We start from the raw sequence: 21,785 nt of genomic DNA on the forward strand, positions 1-21,785 counted from the left end.
ATTAACAATGCGGAATTTAGATTTGCCTTTGACCTGAAATAGGCACAGAAGCTCCGAGTCTAAGAAATTTGATTGTTGTTAAGTTTGCACAAGATCTATAACATAGCAAGCATTCATTCTGATCAGATGATCACCTAAATCAAAGGTTGAGGTGAGCTAAAAATATGATTGTATAGACAATAAATGTTACAGAAAGCTTAACGAATTTTATTGCAAAAACATTGTGACATGATATACTCTAAATCAAATTTTACTCTAGCATCTGTTATATCACAATAAAATATTCATATTTTTTACCCATAAAAGTATCTTTAATGAATTACGCAAAAATCACACTGCACAAAATGTGGATAAATAAGACACTCATGTATAATTAGCAAATCTCTGGTATTCTAGATGACTACAATCTCGTCCTCAGCCTCGCTCTTGACCGGGACATTTGGGTGACGTGATTTGATGTGTCGGTCCAGATCGCGCCGCCGGACCAGAATTTTACCGCATTGATCACACCTGTACGGGGTCTGTCCCTCTGCGTGAAGGCGCACGTGTTTGTTTAGATTACTCGGATCTCCAAATGGGCGAAGGCAAACCTTGCATTTTAACGGTTTGTATCCTGTATGTGTACGGAGATGGATTTTCAGCCCATATTTTCGGGAGTATAGTTTTCCACAGTATAAACAAAGATGGCCTTTCTGAGATTTGTCGGCGAAAAAAGACTTTGGTAGCAGGTCTAATGGCTCCCCCTCAACGTCCGTGGGAAGCGGAAGTTTGAACCCGTTAACATTATCATTGTAGGCACTACATGGTTGTCTATTTTTATTTTCATCGGGCCATTCGTGTAGGGAACCTTCATATATTGTTCCCCTGCTAGCTGGTAAAAAATATGGCGCCAAAAATTTGCTGTAAAGGAAGTCACGTGATTGAAGAGTCATAAGAGGAGAAAAAGACATCGGAATGAATGAGAGTGGCGGGAAGTGCCGAACATCAAATGACTGAACGTCTGCTGTAGGGCAGTGAAGAGTCCTAAATTTAGGAGAATGAAATGCGCTGGCATGAAGCCTTAGGTCTACTCCGGATTTCACTTGATCTAAAGAACTGTGTCCACTTCCGGATACAGAAGAGTCCAGAAATGGTCTGAAGAGTTTCTGATCTTGCTGAGTCATGGTGTCGTTCTTGTTACATCTGTATCTGAGATGGACTTTCAGAGGGTTCGGATACTTAAATGCCTTGCCACAAGAGTCACAAACATAACGTTCTTTGCCTGATAAATAAACAAGTAGAAGAATATTGTAGATAACATCTACCAGGTATTTCATAAAACATATTAACAAATTTAATTTTGCAACATGATAAAGACATAATTAAAAAAAAACATTTTGTCTTTTTAGTCCCTAGACTAAACAGGACAATGGAACATATACCGGTACATGTGAGTTGTTTGGAACTTTTTGGTATAACACTGACTTTGTAAGGATAGGACACTAAGTACAACTGACCTTGTATGTTGACTAGAGATAGGAAGGGGACTCCGCACCGTCTGGCCAGGTCGTCACTGTACCATACCAGTACCTCCTCTCCCCCTCTCACCCTCCGTAGACTCCTTATATAAATACCGCCGTCATCCGACCGAAAAAATTCGGCGTTCTGCTCGTGCCGGTCTCGTGCGGGGCGTATCCCTTTCATCCAATCACGGGTTGCTTTCAGTTCGGGGACAATCGTGTCATCTTGAAATTTCACCTGGTAATTAAAAAGTTAAACACTTAAAAAATTTCAATCTTATAAACAAATATTGAATCTATTTGATAATTTCCTTTATTTGAGAATTAAGTGAATAGTGATCAATATCGGGGGGTAATCCGTGTACATATTGACGGAGGCGATCAAATGGAGGCAGATTTGATGCAATGGATATTGTGTTTCTTTCCAGTTGCGATTCTAGTAGTGATTAATTTCAGAACATTGTTTTCTCCTTGAATATCGGTCAACAAGAAAAAGGTTTTAACTTACACCTGTCTGGTTCACCGGGGCCACCGTGTAACAACTGTGTGTTACTGTGTCGACCGTTTATTTGCTCTTATAGTTAACCGTCATCTACACCAATTACGGTAATCAAATAGAAATAAATCCCCAAATCTAATTTAATAGGAAAATAAAGTCCGAAACGACAGCGACCCCCAAAAATCTAAATAACGGCACGTTCCCCTGTATGCAATTATATTGTTAGAATTCTGACGCAATTGCAACATTTTTTAGATAAATGTCGAACCTGGGATTAATTCTAAGCGAGAAAAAAATCTTTCAAGATGGTTCATTATAATTGAGTAGCAAAGTCTCTGTCAAAATTGTGGACATAGTGACCACGTCGGCACGTGCTGCGCACGAGAATCCGGCCACTTGATCCATCTCGACATTTTAACGCATCCTGACGGTGACCATTTTCTACTTCACTTGAAATAAATGACCCACTTGCAGCCCTCCTTAGAAAATGATTTGTACAAAGTTTTCTCGATTTATTGATAAATAACACATCTAATTACACGTTCTGTCCCTTCACCGCTCGTATGTCCTGTGTCAAAGTGAAATCTATTGAAGAAGCGAGGAGAGGCAAATTACATGGGTCTGGTTTTACCGGGAGCTTTTAGGATTGCCCTCGGCCATCTGACTCGATCAATTACTCAGCTCTCATGTGACACATTCCCAAACAGAAAACCTCGGTAAGTGGACAGCGTGCAAGACAAAACTTTCTGCTGTAAAAGGTCGAGTACTATAAATTACTCTCTACAAAAGCCGAGTACTCTTTTATCTAAGGCAATGAAAATGGTATATGCGAATTAAGTCAACTCGGTACAATCACAAATATGTACGTTAACATACAATATAATATAATATGATTTTCATAATCATTTCGAAAACGGCACCTTCATTAGACTATTTCGTACCGCAAGGACATGTAGGGTTATTGAACATATTTAAGGAATCACTGTCTAGCAAGATGAGTATATCAGGGCATCAACAATAGCTGTAAACGTGGGATAATTTACACAACGGGCGAAGCCTGTTTTGCATAAATTATCTCACGCTTCAAACTATCGTTTATGTCCTTGCATACTCTACTAACCAGCCAGTGATTTTTTATATTTCCATTTCATTGTGAAATAAAATTGCAAATTTAAATTTTAAAAAATGTAGACTAATAGATTTAAATTAGTCCCCGCCCACTGACGTCACACAAAAAAGCCGTATGAGATTTACAGCTCCCGATCTATCGCTTGGTCTCGAAATTTACATTCCGGTAGAATGATCAGGAAACTTTCAACTAACTTTCGAAGATTTATCACAGAGAAAACAAATAGAAATGGAAATATTAGTACATATTTAGAAAATTAGTGGTCCGTTTGCTCAGCGCTAGCGTAGTCATCAGTGTTGATGGAATGCTGTATAACAAGGAGCACACGGCGGGTGTGACCGGTCGGCAGGGGATGCTTACTCCTCCATGGCACCTGATCCCACCTCTGATGTTTTGGAGGTCCGTGTTTGCTCTGCTCCTATTTTGTATTGTTTAATGGACTTTGAGATTGAATACTGTTCGTTATCTCCATATCCTTACGTAGATATAGATGAATTTTATAGGCACGAGTTGACTGTGCAAATACAAGAAGCTTGCGAAAATATTTTTGTTCTTAGAACACAGTTTCTCAGACACATTGAATATATTTTTTTTGTTGTATTCAGCATACTTTAGTATCTTCATTTTATTCAGTGCTGTTTTGATTTTACTTTTCATAAATGTTTGTCAATAATTTAGCATGTGACAGAGGGCAAAGGAACTTTACATCTTGTTCTGAAGTGTTTTTGTTTTGGTCTAAATAACCATACTCTAGTTTGGGATTTTCTAATATTGGAGAACGACCGCTAACAGTTCATGCTTCTCAACTTCTCGAGCCTTTTAATTTCGACAAGCTGAATTTTTTTTTTTTTTGAAAGATGAAATAATAACATCTGCATAATTTATCAAAAAGTTACCAAAACTTTAGGAATTTAATTCAAGAAAAGATTAAATTTTAAGCATGTCAAAATTTAGGGGAAAATTATACAGTTTTTTGTTTTATTTTTCTTTTTTTTCAGGAAAAAGATCCACAATTCAGTAATCAAATGCGGAATAGTTACTGGCAAGTCACAAGAGAAAAGTAGGATACGTTTTTGCAATTTATATATATTTTCTCTGAACAACAAAATAAGAAAACAGGTACAGAATTTTGACGTGCAGCCATCAGGGATTTTGCAGGGACTTGTATCCAGTACAGTTTGAATTTTGTTTAATGTTCGAGGTGATATTCTTCATGCTTTTAATAGATGACATAATGTTGCATAAGAAAGCAAACTGAATGTTTTAGTTTATTTGAAAAAAGTTATGGTAATGGTAATGCATTACTTTACTAAAGCAATGGTAATGTAATTAATGCAGTAATGGTAATTTAATGCCAAATTCTTGAAGTAATGGCAATGCATTACTTTACAAGGTAATTCGCCCTAAGCTGAATGCAATGTATCGTCAACCGAACAATAATATTCTATATCAGATTTCGTAAGCAACTTTTTGTTATTTCTTTCCATATATATAAAAGGGCATGTATGAAACATAAGGTTTCCAATATGGTCTTTAATGGTTATGTTTCTGGCTAAACTACATGTATGGCACGCCTAATTCACAAAAATGAGCTAATCATAGTTTCACAGTCGATAAACTAGGTTTACCTGCTGTAAACTATAGTTTACGGACTGTAAACTATAGTTAAAGACGTTAATCTATATTTTACATCTGTAAACTATATACACTGTAAAAAATGCGCTTAGAAAATAAACACTTCCATTACGTGTTTTGACCTAAACATGTATAAGATTGTGTTTAACGGCTAAACACTTAGGTCTAAACGTGTGTTAGATTGTGTTTAACGGCTAAACACCTATGTCTAAACGTGTGTTATATCTAAATGATGTTAAGATTTAACACATGTTTAGATAATTGAACACTTTTCTGTGAAGTACAGAGTTATCTTCCCGGAAATGACGCATATATATTCGAATGATAAATAGAGCGGTTATCGAAACAAAGGAAATCCCAATGTTAGCTAAAGAAGATGGATTAAAGGAAGTGAATGCTAATCAAAGTGATAACCATGAAGAGATTGTGAAATGCATTTAAACTGCAACATTACTGCGATAAAAGGTATGTTAACTATTATTTTTATTTTATATAAATTGACCAAGATGGGCTACGTAAATAGACATGCGTTTGCACATGTAGTTGTAGATCAAGATTACCTTTGGTTATATATTGCATTCCTGAAATCTAGAAAGGAGTACATTATATATTAGAATATCAATAATATCTATAACAGTATCAATACTAAATAGTGGTTATATAGACGAGGTTCAATGAAAGTAAAACAATAATAGCTATCAAACATGTAAACAAAAAAAGGTAATACAAATCCAGCCAGTGAGGAGCATATTTTGATAAATTTTGAATTTCTTTCTTACAGAATATGGTCCACATCGAACTTGAAAGCAGAAATACACGTATCAGAGAAACTGACTCTCCAAGTCCACACTTCTTACTTTCTAGGGGAAACTGAGTTTTGTGAAGTCTGCTGTTCGTTATAGCTTTGAACAACCTAAAATATTCTCAAATAATAACAAGTGGATTACCTACTGACGGTCACAGATGAAAACAAACTATGCGTGTGTTGCTCAGTGAAAAATTGCTGGAAGTTAAACTTGATACAGACATGAGGAATAACTGCTTGCTAATCTGGTTAGAATTAAAACCAGCGTGTAAAAATATAATTTATATTTAATTTAAAATTCTTTATAAAAAATCCATGCTTGAATGTTCATTGAATAAAATTTAAAATGTAAACAATTGTTATTTTTGCAGTTTTCTTGCAGGAAGACAACGAAAACATCCAAGTGTTTAATTTGTAAACATGTATCATAACATGTTTTGTAAAGTGTTTAAAGTCTAAATATGTAAGTGTTTTGGCTCTAAACACTTTCCGTTACACGTAATGAAATTCAATGTGTTTAGAATTTCAACGCATCCCAAAAAGTGTGACAAGAAAGTGCTTAGGAAAGTGTCTATCAACTAAACACATTTTTTACAGTGTAGTTAACGCGATAATCTATGTTTCACAACCGTAAATTATACTTAACACCAAAAACAATCATTTGCGATTGCAAAACATAGATTATCTGATAAATACAGTTTCACGATTTGTAAACTATGGTTTACAACTCTTAACTATAGTTAACGATCGTAAATTATAGTTTACAGACGTGAATCTATGTTTATCAACAAATTCTATTATTTAACGTTTTATTACAAACAGATAAACTTAGATTAGCATTCGTAAAGCTTAGTTAACAGCCATTAAATATAGTTTCACAGATGAAAACTATACTTAACGAATTGTTAACTATAGTTCACGATTTGTAAACTATAGTTTACAGTCGATAAACTTAGTTTATCAATTGTGAAACTCTGTTTAGCACGCCAAATTCAAAAAAATGAGCTAATCATAGTTTCACAGTCGATAAACTAGGTATATCGGTTGTAAACTATACCTTACGGACTGTTAACTACAGTTAACAAAGTTAATCTATATTTTACATCTGTAAACCATAGTTAACGCGATAATCTATGTTAAATTTCACAACCACAAATTATACTTAACAAAAAAAAAACAAAAAAAAAAAAAAAAATCATTTGCGATTGCAAAACATAGATTATCTGATAAATACAGTTTCACGATTTGTAAACTATGGTTTACAACTCTTAACTATAGTTAACGATCGTAAATTATAGTTTACAGACGTGAATCTATGTTTATCAACAAAATAGACTATTGTTAACGTTTTATTACAGACAGATAAACTTAGATTAGCATTCGTAAACTATAGTTAACAACCATTAAATATAGTTTTACAGATGAAAACTATGGTTAACGAATTGTTGACTATAGTTCACGGTTTGTAAACTATAGTTTACAGTCGATAAACCTAGTGTATCAATTGTGAAACTAGGTTTAGCTCATTTTTGTGAATTTGGCGTGCCATATACATGTATTTGTGGGAAGGACGTCCCCAACGCACCCAGGAAACTGTTAATATTTTTTTCCATATAGTTATTCTTTTAGAATAATAATGATGAATCGGTGTACAATAATGACAGTGTAAAAATAACATATATAGATTAATCCTTTAAATCTAAATACAATTTTTGTGGTATTAAAAATAAATAAATAAATGTATTATTTATATGGGTGTGAAATGTTCGGATTTTGAAAAGAGGCAATATAGAAAAAAATTGTTTGAACATATTTTTATTGCTATTTCTAACTACACAGAGATTGAGCACACGTTCTAAAAGCTTTTAGAAATATTAAAATTTATTTTGCAAAAATGGTGGACTATCTAAAATTTGGCTTGAAGTTCAAGTAATGCAAATAGTTAAAGGCGGGGGAAGGGTGTGATGGAGGAGCGGTGGGTGGGAAGGGCGGTCCATTTCTTTTTTTAGAAGCTTTGTGTCGTACATTTCATATGTATATTTTCTATTTAGATGCTGCTTGGCCCCTCTCACTGTTTGTTTTCTATGAAATTAGAATATGGGAAAAATCAAGTATCTGTTCATATAGTCAATTTCACTTGACCACCCCACCCCCCTCCTCCACCTATACAAAACGTACATTTTGAAGAAAAAAAAGCTACGGGGCGGAAATATTTTACTTCTTGTAAAGCAATCAACTATATGAAGCATGAAGATGAATAAAGATTATAATTATTTTTAATCGTATTCTGAAGATATTTTGAACTTGTAACCATTATTAAAATAAATGTAGTTACATGTAAATATACCAAGACTAGATATTATCTTTTTCAATTGCAATTTAAGGAGAATTTAACGAAAATAAAGTTTATTAAAATCTTAATTAAATGACTTTCACTACAAAAAGATATGCAGAAAGCTACCGGGGTATAGTTAGCCGATAAACACATAAAATAAATATTTTCTTCCATTTTGCTATCCATTTGAAAATTAAAGAAATGAAACAATCTTTTAAGTTTATATTTCTGAATCTGAATCGAAGCGTCTCATTAAAATTTTCATCTTTAAAATTATATTCCTGACAATTGTCAGGGAAATGCGTGTAGATATTTATCAGGATGGAACTTGCCAAAATAGTAGTCTTTTTTATTTGATCTACATTTCCATAATTTTAAATTATGAGGTATTTCCTACCATTAATTTTATCTGGGTAAATGAAATATATGTGTATTCAAAATTTAAAACCTTTGATTCTGATTAAACAACTTCTGCTTTTTTTTCATCATTTTTTTTTATCATTTGGTGTATAAAACACAATTAAATATTTAACGTATCATTTAGAAATACTACAAACCTTTATTAGGGCTTCAGCATTCAATTCTTCTGTTTCCCTCCCAAACAGAAATTCCCCTGGATAGGGGCCAGCCACACAAAGCGGGGGTATAACTGACCCCGCCACCACCCTCGCCCTGGGCGGATTCACGGGCGCGTGGTAAGAGGACATGGTGTGATGAGAACTATTTGTTAATTGATCCATTGACTGACTAGCGATGTGTTTTATTCGTAACTTTACTAATTTGCTAAATGAAAAAGGAGAGCTAGCATTGGGGGCTTTTATAGAAATTGACATCGAGGGGACAGTCCTGAGAAAAAACGCACTAAGTAACAGCTGCTTCTGAGGCAGGCGAGTTCCTATGACAATTATTTGGTTTCTATGACAATATCAAACTTTCTCCTTCAACGAGGAGCGCGGAAAGCCAAAGCAGCGGCAGCGCATGCGCCCCGAGTCATTTATTACAATAAACCTAATTGATATTAAAATTCATTGACATAAAATTGATCAATTTGTATGAAGGGAGTTATTCTGAATAGTTTTGGTCAAACGTTTTGAGGGGCATTAAATTGAACGATTACTTTAACGATGATTCTGATTACGAGCGACGATAATTCGGCGCCCTTTCTGCCAGGTACTCCACTACCGTGGCACGGGATTAACATCACACACAGATTTAATAAATCCCTATTATCCACATTAACAGGCAATATGGTTTTGACATATTTAAATTATGGACATTTAATTTAAATTTTATTGATTTAAAATCTTGGAAAAAAAAGTAACTTTGATGACTTTGTCGAGGGAGACAGAAATAAATAAACTTAACACGAGGGATAACGAACAACCCTTTTCAATTTTTACAGAGTCTACATTTAAAATTTTTTAAAAATGAATTTGGGTCTTGAATCTAGCGAAACGACGTATTTAAGTAACAGTCGGAATATTTCCAACAATTAAGCAGAAATATTTTCCTATACACGAGGTTATCAGATCAACAACGGAAAAGCATGTTAAGAAGGGTCCCTCCTTCTGGACTCGTGCGTCGGTGGGAACAGACCTGCTGATGCGCGCCCGGTCCCTCCGTTTTACTTGACGACCGGGGGTACTATCCTTCTCTCATTTCAGCCCTGTTCGCTTTCGTTTTACATGTTGTACCATTACGTGACGTTGTCCAAAACCCAGCTTCTTGTCTGGAAGCCGTAGTCTTTTGTGGACACACGCGAAGTCGCGCGCCCGCCGCGTGCCGATACCGTCTGCCGAACGCTCGACGGTTTCTCTTTTGGTCGGGTTCAGTATATCTTTTGATGTTATCTTTTCATTTTCAATTTGATTTCAATAACAATAAAGACCTGTTTAGCATTTAATGTTTTGCATGTTCAATTAATCACTGCAGAGGAATTAAACATGTGTTTAAGGAAGGCATTTTCCCACATGTTTTTCCATTTTTTTTCTAAAAAATGACAGAGGTATATGCATTTTGTTACGAATACATGGATCTACTTGTGAAACAACTTATGTCATGAAGATTTTCTTCACATGCAACGATATGTACTGTAGGATAATTCAAGTCATATTCAGTGCATGAAAAGTCCACTTTGATATTATTAATTTTTTTCCCCAAAGTCATCTAATTGGAATATAAGTACAAACACGTATTACTGTAAGAACATTTGAAATTTTCAGGTTTTTAATTTATTTTTCGATCAATTTAAGAAATATCATAACAAAAAGTGTTATCTTTATCATCCCATAGCTTTTATTACATTTCTTTTGGGGTGGTTTTTTGGGGGCTTGTTTCTTATTTTGTGGATATTTTTAACAACAAATTTCATTTTTAAAAGTGGAAGTACAATACAACTATTTTTCTTTAATTAAAATTCAAATAACTGAACCCCCCAGCCCCCAACCCCACCCTCCCCCAAAAAAACACACACAAGTATACATATAAATGTACTGATGTGTTTCAGTTTAAACTGAACATCGATCGATTAAATCTTGATTCTCTGTTGATTTTCCCTGATCACAATCTGTACACTATGGGTACAAGAAATCCAATCTTATATTTGCCTTTCTGATCTTACAATAATACATGACATCTACAAACGACGGACAATCCAAAATTAATTAATCTTATTGACCAAACAAACACAGTAGTTGGGTAATTCAGTGGTCAGCTTGATACATGCCTGACATTTTTTATTTACAGGTTCGTTTACACACGGAGGATGTATCGGTTTGAAGTTAACGTGAACAATGGTGGAGACATTGATTCTCCTTGCGGGTAAATAGGATTAGGTGACGAGTGGTGACGGAGAGGCACCCGGCGTCCACCAACGAACAGACAAAACTTTGTGTGGTCAGCACGAACAATTGGTTTTACTGACTAACGGATAACGGCTGGTACACATCAAAGAAAAACTTACTAACTTAGCCCGTGTTTTAATGTCTAGCATTACAAGATTAAAGAAAATTACACCATCCAGTCTCAAAAAAGGTGTTCTATTTTTATTTTCCGATTGTTTATATAATCGTTTAAAATTGTTTAAAGAATTTTAGTATCACTGTATGCGATCGAATACTGGAAAAGATATAAAGGGGAACAATTAACAGTAACACGCTTTACTTTTGAAAACTTTAATTTTTTTGGAATTGTAGTATCACTATACATTTATGTGAACACTAGAAAAAAATAAAACCGAAAATTTTCATATGATTATATAGAATACTTTTTTAAGTTACTAAAAATACAACACAAGGTTTTGAATGTCTACCACCGCATCACAGGCACTTGTTTTGCAAATAATTTTTAAACCCACAGTATACTATGGGTTTAGAAATTATTTGCGAAACAAGTGCCTGTGCACCGCTTGGCAAAAATAATGTTGCCGACGTCGTTTTGAAGTTAATTTTCGGAACTATTCACCCAAATATCTTTTTTAGCTTTCAAGTGTTTCTTTGAATAAGTTTTATAGCCATTTTGCTAAAAAACGTTTTTTTTTCTTGGTGTAATATTAAAATGAACGCCATTCTTGCGGCGATATGCGAGGCTACATAAAATCAAAATATTTCTTAGAGCATCTGAATTAGTCAAAATCTATATATGTATAAGTACTAAAGTTGTATTCTCTCAAGATAACATTTCTTTCTCTGTTCTAAAAAAATTCAGTTACCCCCCTCCCCCCCCCGCTCTCTACGCACCTGATTTTTAATGCATATGCGGCTACATCCCAGCCTAAGTTTGAATATGGTATATATTTGAAAGATTTCAATTTTGATTTGTCAAATAAAGTGACAGAAAAATCTACACTAATTAAATCACAAGAAACAATGCTAAATATTTTAATTCTTTAATTTTGAAACAACAGAAAGAATTGTAAATATTCTTCTATTAATAGATTCATAAAAAACCTTTTTCTCATTAATGGCAAAACTTAGCTAAATATCTCATATATATTAAATTTGTTTACTCAGGAAAACATGTTTAATAAAACAAAATCATAAATAGAGGACACACAGCAGGACACAAACTGTGTGAAAAATAATAAAAATATCCTTCAAATTAATTTTCATCCCAGAACAAAAAATCCAAATGATTATTTAAAATTACTTTCCACATTGTTGTTCCTGTTGAGCAGTTCTATTTAGCCAAATTAATAACTAGTATACTTAAATATATACATTTTGATCACAGACAATATGAACTAGAGGGCATAAGATCCAGATATTTTAAATAAATGGAGCAACCATTATTTCAAAGATAAACAATACAGTATTTTGAGTCTGTTTCAATTTTTTTAGTAACATTCTGCCGACAATGTGTAATATCACTTCTCTCCTTTAGCACACTGTGAGTAATTTTGATAAAGTTTGTGTAGTGGCTCCCTCCCAGCTATTATTTTGGTGGTCCTGTTTTTCGAGATAATGACTGCTCCCCCTGAAGAGTTCTACTCATCCCCACCCCCCGTCTCCTCCCCACCCTCCGTGTTTCCTGATGGCTCCTCTTTCTTCTCCGGTTCCTGAGTTTCCTCTTTCTTTTCACCCTGCAATTAACAAAAAATAATTAATCAAAGGCTATACTCAAAATCAAAATTTAAAGTTACAAAGCTTGACTTTGTATGTATGTAACAACCTTGATTAAATAAAGTTCATAAATAAAAAATATATGTATATAAAAGTTGTTATTCTGTGCCACCATTAAACTGAGTTACCTGCATGTTAAGAATCTTAAGCAATTCACTCAACTTTTTTCACAAAACTCAGTCAAGGAATTTAGAATTTGTCATTTGTTGAAATCTTAATCAAGGTGTAAAGTTTGGTATGAGGCTGAAAAACTTGTTACAGAGCTTAGAACTTTGTCAGGGAGTTTGGTATTTTGTAAGAAAGCTTTGATCTTATCAGCAAGCTATAAGTCTCCAAGTTTAGAAAAATCAAGTCTCTTGCAAGTCTTTTGATATTTTCTACATCCCAAACATAAAATGTTGATGTTGAAAGGAAAAGGAAGACAATTCACACACTCCTCATTAATGAAATTGTTATTACAGTCACTGTTTATGAGTTCATAATAAAAGTAATTAATTTGTTTATATGAAAGTTGAACTCAATCTTTACACTGTCAGGTCTTCTTTTGACCTTGCTTGCGATTTACTGTAGTTTCCGCTTTTTGTCATGTTGGAGTTAAATTACGAGAATGAGAATGATGACCTACGAATAATTTAAATATTTCATTTGTCGTGGAGTGTGGCATTCTTAATTACACACCTCATTTCCTCTCCACGGTTTCCAGCAGAAGTAATATTGTGCAATATATTAAATAATAGATCACAAATAATGACCATAAATTATGATCCAATTTCAAATTAAAAATAAAATGATATTAATTCTAATTGTTGGAGACATCAGGATTGAGAATCGCACACGGACTACACACAATGGAGATGTATGCTAAGTATTGAATGGTTGATCATTTATTCCATGTTTGTATTATTTGTATCAATAGTGCTGCTCTCCTTTGAGAGGTGCGAGGCTGGGTGTGGTCCCGTCAGTTAATAATCACAGATTTGTCACCCGAGCGCTGAATCAGCCCCGACACAATATGTCAAGTCATTTGTATCATAATGAATTTCTCTTTGGACACGCCTCCTTGACTTTTATTGACACAGGTTCTGCTATCACCCAGCAGAGAAGTAAATCCCCCTCTAAGAGTATCAATGTCTCATCATTGTCACTGGTAGAATGAACAACACCAATGACCCGAAAACAGGCACAGAACATATCAGACCTCCCCTTGTAAAACACAGTCATTAAAGCACTGCTGAAATCATCTCTCAACTCAACCATGCAGAAAAATGTCACCTGCTTCAGAAGGCTTATTTAGAAAGAGAGGGAAGCTTGGCGCGTGCAGCTCCTCGCAAGATACACTGGGTGAGTGAGGAATCGTGGGAAGGCTACATCTGGTTAGCCAGTGGATTCGTCACCCTGGACAGAGCGCATGATGCATCACCTGATCTGTGTCTTTATACCCCGCTAAGTCATTTAGTTCCCTGAAACCATCTCCCATACTTCACCCAGCAGTACTGACTTCAGAAGGGGACAATTTATTTCTCATTGTTTCTAATCAATCACTTGGTTATTATTTACTGTCACCAAAGGAGGCTGAATCTTTTTGCTTTATATATGAATTCTGTCACCTGTTCTCTCTCGTTAGAGTGATTCTTATTAATTTTAATTTTACGAGTAATGCAGATATTCATTTTCATAATTTAACAACTAATTGTAAAATTGTCCATAAAGTAGAAATATATAGCACCATCATCAAACCATTTTTTTAACATGTAATTTTTAATAGGGGTTATAATTATTTAGCATTTCTAAATATTATAAGTGTACCCGTAATTTATAATACCATGTATGCTTGTAATTTAATTCTATAGTGTTATTGCCACAATAAATTATTCCGATGATTATAGACATTGCAATCATTGGGTTAAAAAAAAATGGAAATATGACTATGAAATCCCTACATCCTTTCATCTTAAGGGCATTTCACCTCATATACAGGTAGCAAACTGCAGAAAAGTCCAGAGAAGTCAAATCTACCCACATTTAGTAGAGCAAATGCATTTATCTTGAGAGGGTAGTGATGTACCTCAGACTGAATACTGAATCAACAAATTCCAGCTTAATGTTGACACACATTCTATATATATATATATCTATATAGAAGTGGTTGTTTTTGTTTATATATATCTATATATAAGTGGTTGTTTTTGTTTATTACATTTTCAACAGTGAAATACTGTAATTTATCCATTGAATAAAAGTGATATCCTGTCACAGTGTGAAAGGATATCAAAATGATATCCTGTCACAGTGTGAAAGAATATCAGAAGTGCGGGAAAACTCTTGATTTTCCTTCCCCTCACCAAAAGTTTGAAAAAATACTCCTTAGCCTGTTATAAGATAGAAAACGAGTTAGAAAACCATTCTGTCATTAAATAAAACTGCAGAAGTCCCCCAAATATGTTGCTGAAATTCATGTTTACAATATTTTTCACTTAGCTATGACGTCTCAACCGCTCAACTATGACGTCATGTAGCCTAAGACTGCATTATGTACAAAAAGACGTAGGCAAAGGGGAAAATCAAAGAAAATGTAATGAACAGAAAATTTAATGTTTTGTAGTTGAATATGGAATTTATTTCACTTGTGAGACAGGATTTTTTGATATTTTCACTCGTGCTTCGCACTCGTGAAAATATCAAAAAATCCTGTCCCACTCGTGAAATCAATTTCATATTCAACTACAAAACATTGAATATCCTCTATTTATATATATCTATATAAGTGGTTGTTTTTGTTTATATATATCTATATAAGTGGTTGTTTTTGTTTATATATATCTATATAAGTGGTTGTTTTTGTTTATATATATCTATATAAGTGGTTGTTTTTGTTTATATATATCTATATAAGTGGTTGTTTTTACCTCTGACGTGGTGGCAGCGGCCGGTGCCTGTGAGGGTACCGCGTTATTGGAGCCGTCAGATTTACCGTCACTAGTGGCCCCACCCCCGGGCTTTGTGTCCTTGTTGTAGGCATCTATCCTCTGGTTCATGACATCCCTGATTAGTCCATCCAGCACCAGGCGACCTAACTGAGATTTCTGTAACTGTACTTGTACCTGGTCGATCAACCAAGGCATGAAACCCTGCTCAATATCTGAAATACAAAAATCAAAGGGTGAAGATTCTTAATTTTCATTAAACATTAGTCAAAATTGCTCAATCTATTCTCCTTAATTGTCACCTCAGTCTTGTTAGAAAAATCTAAATATTTATATGGATTTGAGAAAAAACTTTTTTTTTACCTCTTTCCACTGGATCGTAGAAGTATCCATTGTCTGATAATGTGCCAAACACTGTAGGAACGAGATCTGCGAGGTAACTCTGAGCAAAGGCTCTGGCAGCGATTTTGTCTGACGTCTCTTTCTCTTTTTTCACAATTTCTCGTTGTTGTTTCATTCTCCTCTCCTATTATTAGATAGAGAAAAACAGAGTGAAAGGGAGGTAACTCATATAGAATCTTAAGTCATTACAGTAATAAAATGCAAAAGATGTATATATTTAAAAAAAAAATAATTAAACAAATTAACTTCAATATAAATACATGTACATATTATTTTATAGAGGTAAGATAAAACATGACCTAACAAATACAGCCTACACAAGCTGATTTTGTGCGACGTATAAACTTTACAAATACAACCTATAGAGTGGTACTTTGTGTGATGTATAAACATTTTATATAATTTATAAATAAAGCCTTTAGAGGCATAGTACTTTGTGTGATGCATAAACATATAATATACAAATACAGCCTACAGAAGTGTATTTTTGTGACGTATAAACACTTGGTCGTACCTTCTCCTCCCGATGCCTCCTCTCCTGCTCCTCCAGTCGCTGTTGTTCGACAAGCTCGGCGTTTCTCAGCTCCTCAAAGGCACGCTGTTGTGATCGGAGATTGGCTAACTCTTCCTCCTCCATCACTTCCAGTAAGGCCTGTTCTACTGTCTTACCAACCAACACTTCTAAAATAGGTTTCACCTCAATATCGAAATCGAAAAGCTGCAAAAATAAAATGTATGAATTTTAAAAAAAATACTGAAAAACTTGGAAATAGAAATTAGGCAGATATTGTCCTAGCTCATATACAACTATGTACTGATTTTTACAAAGAGATTGTATGATTCTTACATCTCCCTCTAAGATCTGTGTGGTTATATCCACGCCTGTTTTGGCTGGAACATACATGGGTGAGGGGGGTCTATCTAAGAAGGCATCAGTCTGCACCTCAACATCGGCCTCTTCAACACGATCACTCAGTTCTTCTAAATATAACTCTGTTTGTACATCAATGTGTTTACGCCCCTCTACGGGATCAGGGGAACGAGGGCGGAGCTGCTCCTTTGCTCTTTTTCTTGCTATTGCACGACGACGATTTTCCTGTTGTCTTTGTATTTCAATAGGATCTGGTTGTGCATGCTGGAATTTAGAATACAAACAGTTTTTATATTCTAATCTTGTCAAATAAATAATTGAATTTCTAAATGCACCAGTCGTAATAATGGATTTAATCGAGAGGTAATTTTTCTTACTGCAGGGAGAGTGTGTTGGGCATATGTATTTCCTCGCACAATACGCCTGTCGTACATAATGTTTCCATACTGTGGAGGGCCTTGGTTTCTGCAAAGCACAATAAAATGAATAAATATAGCATATCTTTTCTTTAAACAAACCACAGCATGAAGTATTTTACACTTATTGATTGTGTATACGTATGTGTTTTTTAATAAGAAATACAAAATCTCTCTGACTTACTGTTCAATGGGATTGGCATCTCTGTACTTTTTCCTCTGTTGGACTGCACGAGGCTGACTGGCGAACGTGTACGTGCCCTGGGGCTTTTGGGGAAGTATCGTCGTCATCGTCTTTTATGCAAAACACGAGAAATTTTAATGACTGTTGTTTAAACTAAACAATTTTCACGGTTTCTAAATAAGCATAAACATGCATAAGGAGTAGAATGTTAAAATTTGACTATCAAGAAATAACAATATCCAAAAAATATGACATGAATTTCAAAAGAGATCCGTTACCTTTTCACTATATTTGACGGTTCCTAACCTCCCTCCAAATATTTACGAGTCACGTTGCCAGGATACAGTAGGCTCGCAGAAAAGACTCATTAAATCTTAAAAATTACCATACATGCCGACAAGATCTCTTACCTTTAAAACAAAAATAAAAGAAGTTTTTTTAAAAATATATTTCATGTTTATGCCCTGTAATAAATAAATATTTTAATAAAAACATCAAAAATGTTTTTTCTTCGGAATATTGATTTTCAGAATTTTATCAAAACGAAAATATTGAGAGTTCGAGCCCGATGTAAAACGTCTTTAACAAGAGCATGGAAAAATATTTTTAACCAGTATTCAACATATCATATAAATTCTATAACATTAATTTTAGTTAAAAATATTTCAATTATGATATCCAATCATTAATTTTCATCATAATAATTCAGTCGGCATTTTTTAAAGGATATGCCATTAGCTAACTAGTACTGAGACAAAAAAGAAAGAATTTATCGTGGTTACAGTGTCACAGACACACAATAGAAAATATTATATTTTTAATTGGATGGAGAAAAGGTTATGATGAATAAAAATTGTCATTGACGATCAAGCATAATACGACTATTTCTATTCAAAATAAAATTACAGCATTTCATCTCTTAGCCTAAAAAAATAGGTATGGTCAGTCTATCAGCATACACCTCCAAATTAACTAAAATAGTTCTAAAATACTACAATTTTCATACATAACATCAAAAGGGATTTTCCTTATATTTATTTTTTTTTCCCAATTTCAAATATTGGACAGATAAATCTCCTATATTGATGAAAGCTTTAAAAAAGTAAGTGTTGACCGCTTTTGCTAATTTAAAATATGAAAACTCTTTTTAAAATCATTTATTTCATCTGAAACCCTCAATCCTTAAATGGAAGATTCTTAACCATATATACGCATGCCTGAACTGCAAACCCTCCTCGGGACATCCTGGTCTCTTAATTTTCAAACATAATAATAAAATAAACATATGTAGTACTAAAAAGAACTTTGATCCATGCATCCCATAGGATAGGTGAAATAATGTAGCCATCTCCCTTTTTTTGTACGGGGAGGGGGAGACGAGCCCTCTCCAGAAAACATCAATTTATAAGAAAATCGGAAAGGGTTACGCCCCCCCCCCCGGGGTTAGATGTCTTTTTTTTCTCATCCTTATTTCTCTCTCTCTCTCTTTTAAGATTTGACAATCGCTATGGACCTCTCTTTTTCCTTAAGAGAAAAATACTGGACCCAAAATGGTATAATTAGCCGTAGAAAACTTTTAATACTAATTTTCCCATAACATCGTGATTATTTTGCAGAAAAAGTCAAATAAGTCATGATTTAGTATACGATTGAAATAAAAATGTTTCTTTGTTACTCTTTTTGGGACAATAAAGATGTTTTTTTTTTTTTTTAAATTTTGATATATTGTAAAATATATTCTTTATTAGTTAACATTACATTTTTTCCCTTTTGAAGTGCCCTCATCCCGAAATGAAAATGTTAAGCCCCCCCCCTTTTCCTTAACATTGCTTCCTACGAGTCTGGCATCATCTTGGCATCAAGGAACAATAAATAAGCCGTCACATTTAGCCGTTAGCTGCATGACTGTGCATTTAGTAGTTGTCATCTGCAGCCGTTAATGACCAGGTAGAAGGACCTGGGACTATAATTACAGTTATTGTGACCTCTCACCTGCCAGTAAATAATGTCTGCTATACTTCGTCAAAATTTGAAAAATACAAAGGATTTAATATGAAATATGTGGAGATGATTTGCTTCCTCTTCCTGGATATGTATAATGACGATGCAATCTTTAAGGTTTACACCTTTTGGTGATATAAACTATACATCAGATCATGAAGGAAATACAGTAATTGAAATGCTAATCTATGCATAAATCGTCAAATTTGACAAACAGCGATACACATTGATTAAATCCTGGGATGGTCCCTAAAAACTTTGTTACCAATCGTCGATGTAGAACAACCAGAGAACCTGAAAATAACGAATGAAGATGAATTACAAACAATGGGTCAGGAGCGGAGATTTTTAGTTAAAGAAATCATACATCAGGACTGTGCGGTGTTTTGTCCATTAGTGTTTGTTCAAAAGTCTTTAGCAATGTGTCATTATTTGGACGTTGTCACTAAAACGTTCTAATTTTTGAATAAAGGAATTATGTTCCCCAAACGAAGTTGGGGAACATATTGTTTTTACTCTGTTTCTTATTATTATTATTTTTCTTCTTCCTGGGAAAAAACTTTTTAAAATGTTTTTTTCATGTTATGTAGATTTACAAAGGTCAGCGAATGCAACACGTTAAATGGCCAATATAATGTATATTAAGTTATCTTTTCTATTTTTTGATGAAATGCTTTGAAACTCATAATGTAAGGATATATTAGTACTATAAACAAGATGACATGGTCAAAATAGCAAGATCTCACGCGCATGCACGTGCGCTTTGCTCTGATTGGCTGAAACAAAACTTTCTTGTTTTTTGACGAAATCCTTTGAAATTTTGTACATAGCCATGCATTAGGATCATGATATATACTAAAAATGCATAAAGCCTGATGAAAATTTAAATTGCTATTTTGATTTTCAACCAAACAGGATGGGATTTGGAACATAGATATATATAATGGACTTCTACAAGAAGGTATGGTCATTGTGCACATGCATACACGTGCGCTGCAATCTGATTGGCTGAAACTTAAAACAGCTATAACTCCCTTGGTTTTCAACCAAACGGGGTGGGATCTAGAACATAGATAGATGTTATTATTCTACAACATGATATTTAGCAATTTTCATGAAAACGCGTGCATGCACATGCGCTACAATCTGATTGGCTCAAACTTTAAATAGCTATAACTTCCTTGGTTATCAACCAAACAAGATGGGATTTGGATCATAGATAGATATAATGGACTTCTACAAGAAGGTATGGTCACCATGTTCATGTATGCACGTGCGTTCAAGTGAAATGAGTGAAGCGATTTTGTCTTATTTCATGAAGCTTAAAAGGAATATGGCACCAAAAATTACTTTTTAATATGAAATAAATAAATCGTTTACAGGTGAGAAAAAACATGTGTTTTCTGAAAACAAAACTTCTTGGAACTAGGGTCTTATTCTTTTGTATAGCTTTCATTAAAATAAAAGCCATTTTTCACTTTGTAAGATTAAATGTTGTATTGTAAAATAAAATATTTCTCGGAAGTTATAAATAAAATTAACTGGTATATACCGGTATAATATTCTGAGCATTTTTAATTACTTTTTAATATGAAATAAATAAATTGTACGTGATTACGAGCATGATTGATAACTTTGTGTTTTACTGGCGTATAAACGCCGACTTATAGCTGACAGATAGGTATCAGATAACTGCATTATGACATGAAAGTGACAGGGACAGAAAGGATAACACAGAAGTTTACATTGTTAATACAACAGACAGGTATTCACGTCAAAAAACAATTGGCAAATAGCTTCCTTAGATAGGAATCTCTAAAGAAATTTATATTATATTAATTTCTATGTTGGACAAAAAAAAAAAAAAATCATTGACCATTAAAAAAATCAACACAAATTAAAAGAAAAAAAAGGGGGGGGGGGGCAGAGATCAAATTAAAATACTTAGGGTAAAGCTACTAGTGTACATAATGTTTCTCAATTTTTTTTTTTTTACAAACGTCGCTTCTTGGATTTTATAAAAGTCCTTTTTCAAAAGTTAATGTATTTTTAAAAATAATCTACGTTTTTTTTTTTTATAATTAGAATTCCTTACGAAAATCATCAGGACGGTAAACAGTACAGGCCTCCCCCTTGCGGAAGCCCCATAATTCAATTTAATTAAAATACTTTAAGTTTACAACCGACAAATTGCCAAAAATATTCTTTAAAACTCCGATATATCCCAATTTCTTCCAAAGCCCAAATCTATGCCTTCTGTTGTAATTTTTGTTATTGTGCTAGTCCAGACGGCACTCTAACGTAGCCGCTATAAATCACGAACATGTCGTCGTGAACAAATTATACAACTATAGCCATCATTCCGTCAATGTAAACATGCAGATATATTTGTTGACCACTCCAATTAATGTTTACATCTTCAAACCCTCAATTCTTAAGTCTACCTACAAATATTATTACACAAAA

At 33.9% G+C, this 21,785-nt stretch overlaps 2 protein-coding genes across 2 annotated transcripts; both read right to left on the reverse strand.

Moving 5' to 3' along the window:
- Positions 1-378: 378 nt before the first annotated feature.
- LOC134229047 (PR domain zinc finger protein 13-like) lies at positions 379-8,625 on the reverse strand. Its single transcript, XM_062710751.1, has 3 exons — positions 8,460-8,625; positions 1,497-1,737; positions 379-1,261 (listed from the first exon to the last, which is right to left on the reverse strand). The coding sequence occupies exons 1-3, from the start codon at positions 8,607-8,609 to the stop codon at positions 393-395; spliced, it is 1,260 nt and encodes a 419-aa protein (XP_062566735.1). The 5' UTR covers positions 8,610-8,625; the 3' UTR covers positions 379-392.
- A 3,204-nt stretch (positions 8,626-11,829) lies between these two features.
- Positions 11,830-17,726, reverse strand: LOC134229060 (radial spoke head protein 3 homolog B-like). The gene is made up of 8 exons (XM_062710762.1): positions 17,597-17,726; positions 17,319-17,428; positions 17,096-17,183; positions 16,695-16,982; positions 16,362-16,565; positions 15,809-15,971; positions 15,428-15,660; positions 11,830-12,481 (listed from the first exon to the last, which is right to left on the reverse strand). Exons 2-8 carry the CDS (start codon positions 17,423-17,425, stop codon positions 12,386-12,388), a joined length of 1,179 nt encoding a protein of 392 aa, XP_062566746.1. The 5' UTR covers positions 17,426-17,428; positions 17,597-17,726; the 3' UTR covers positions 11,830-12,385.
- Positions 17,727-21,785: the final 4,059 nt, after the last annotated feature.

Source organism: Saccostrea cucullata, unplaced genomic scaffold, assembly GCF_032062105.1.
Source record: "Saccostrea cucullata isolate Sc308-1 unplaced genomic scaffold, CSIRO_AGI_Scuc_v1 ctg1369, whole genome shotgun sequence".
Classification (NCBI taxonomy): domain Eukaryota; kingdom Metazoa; phylum Mollusca; class Bivalvia; order Ostreida; family Ostreidae; genus Saccostrea; species Saccostrea cuccullata.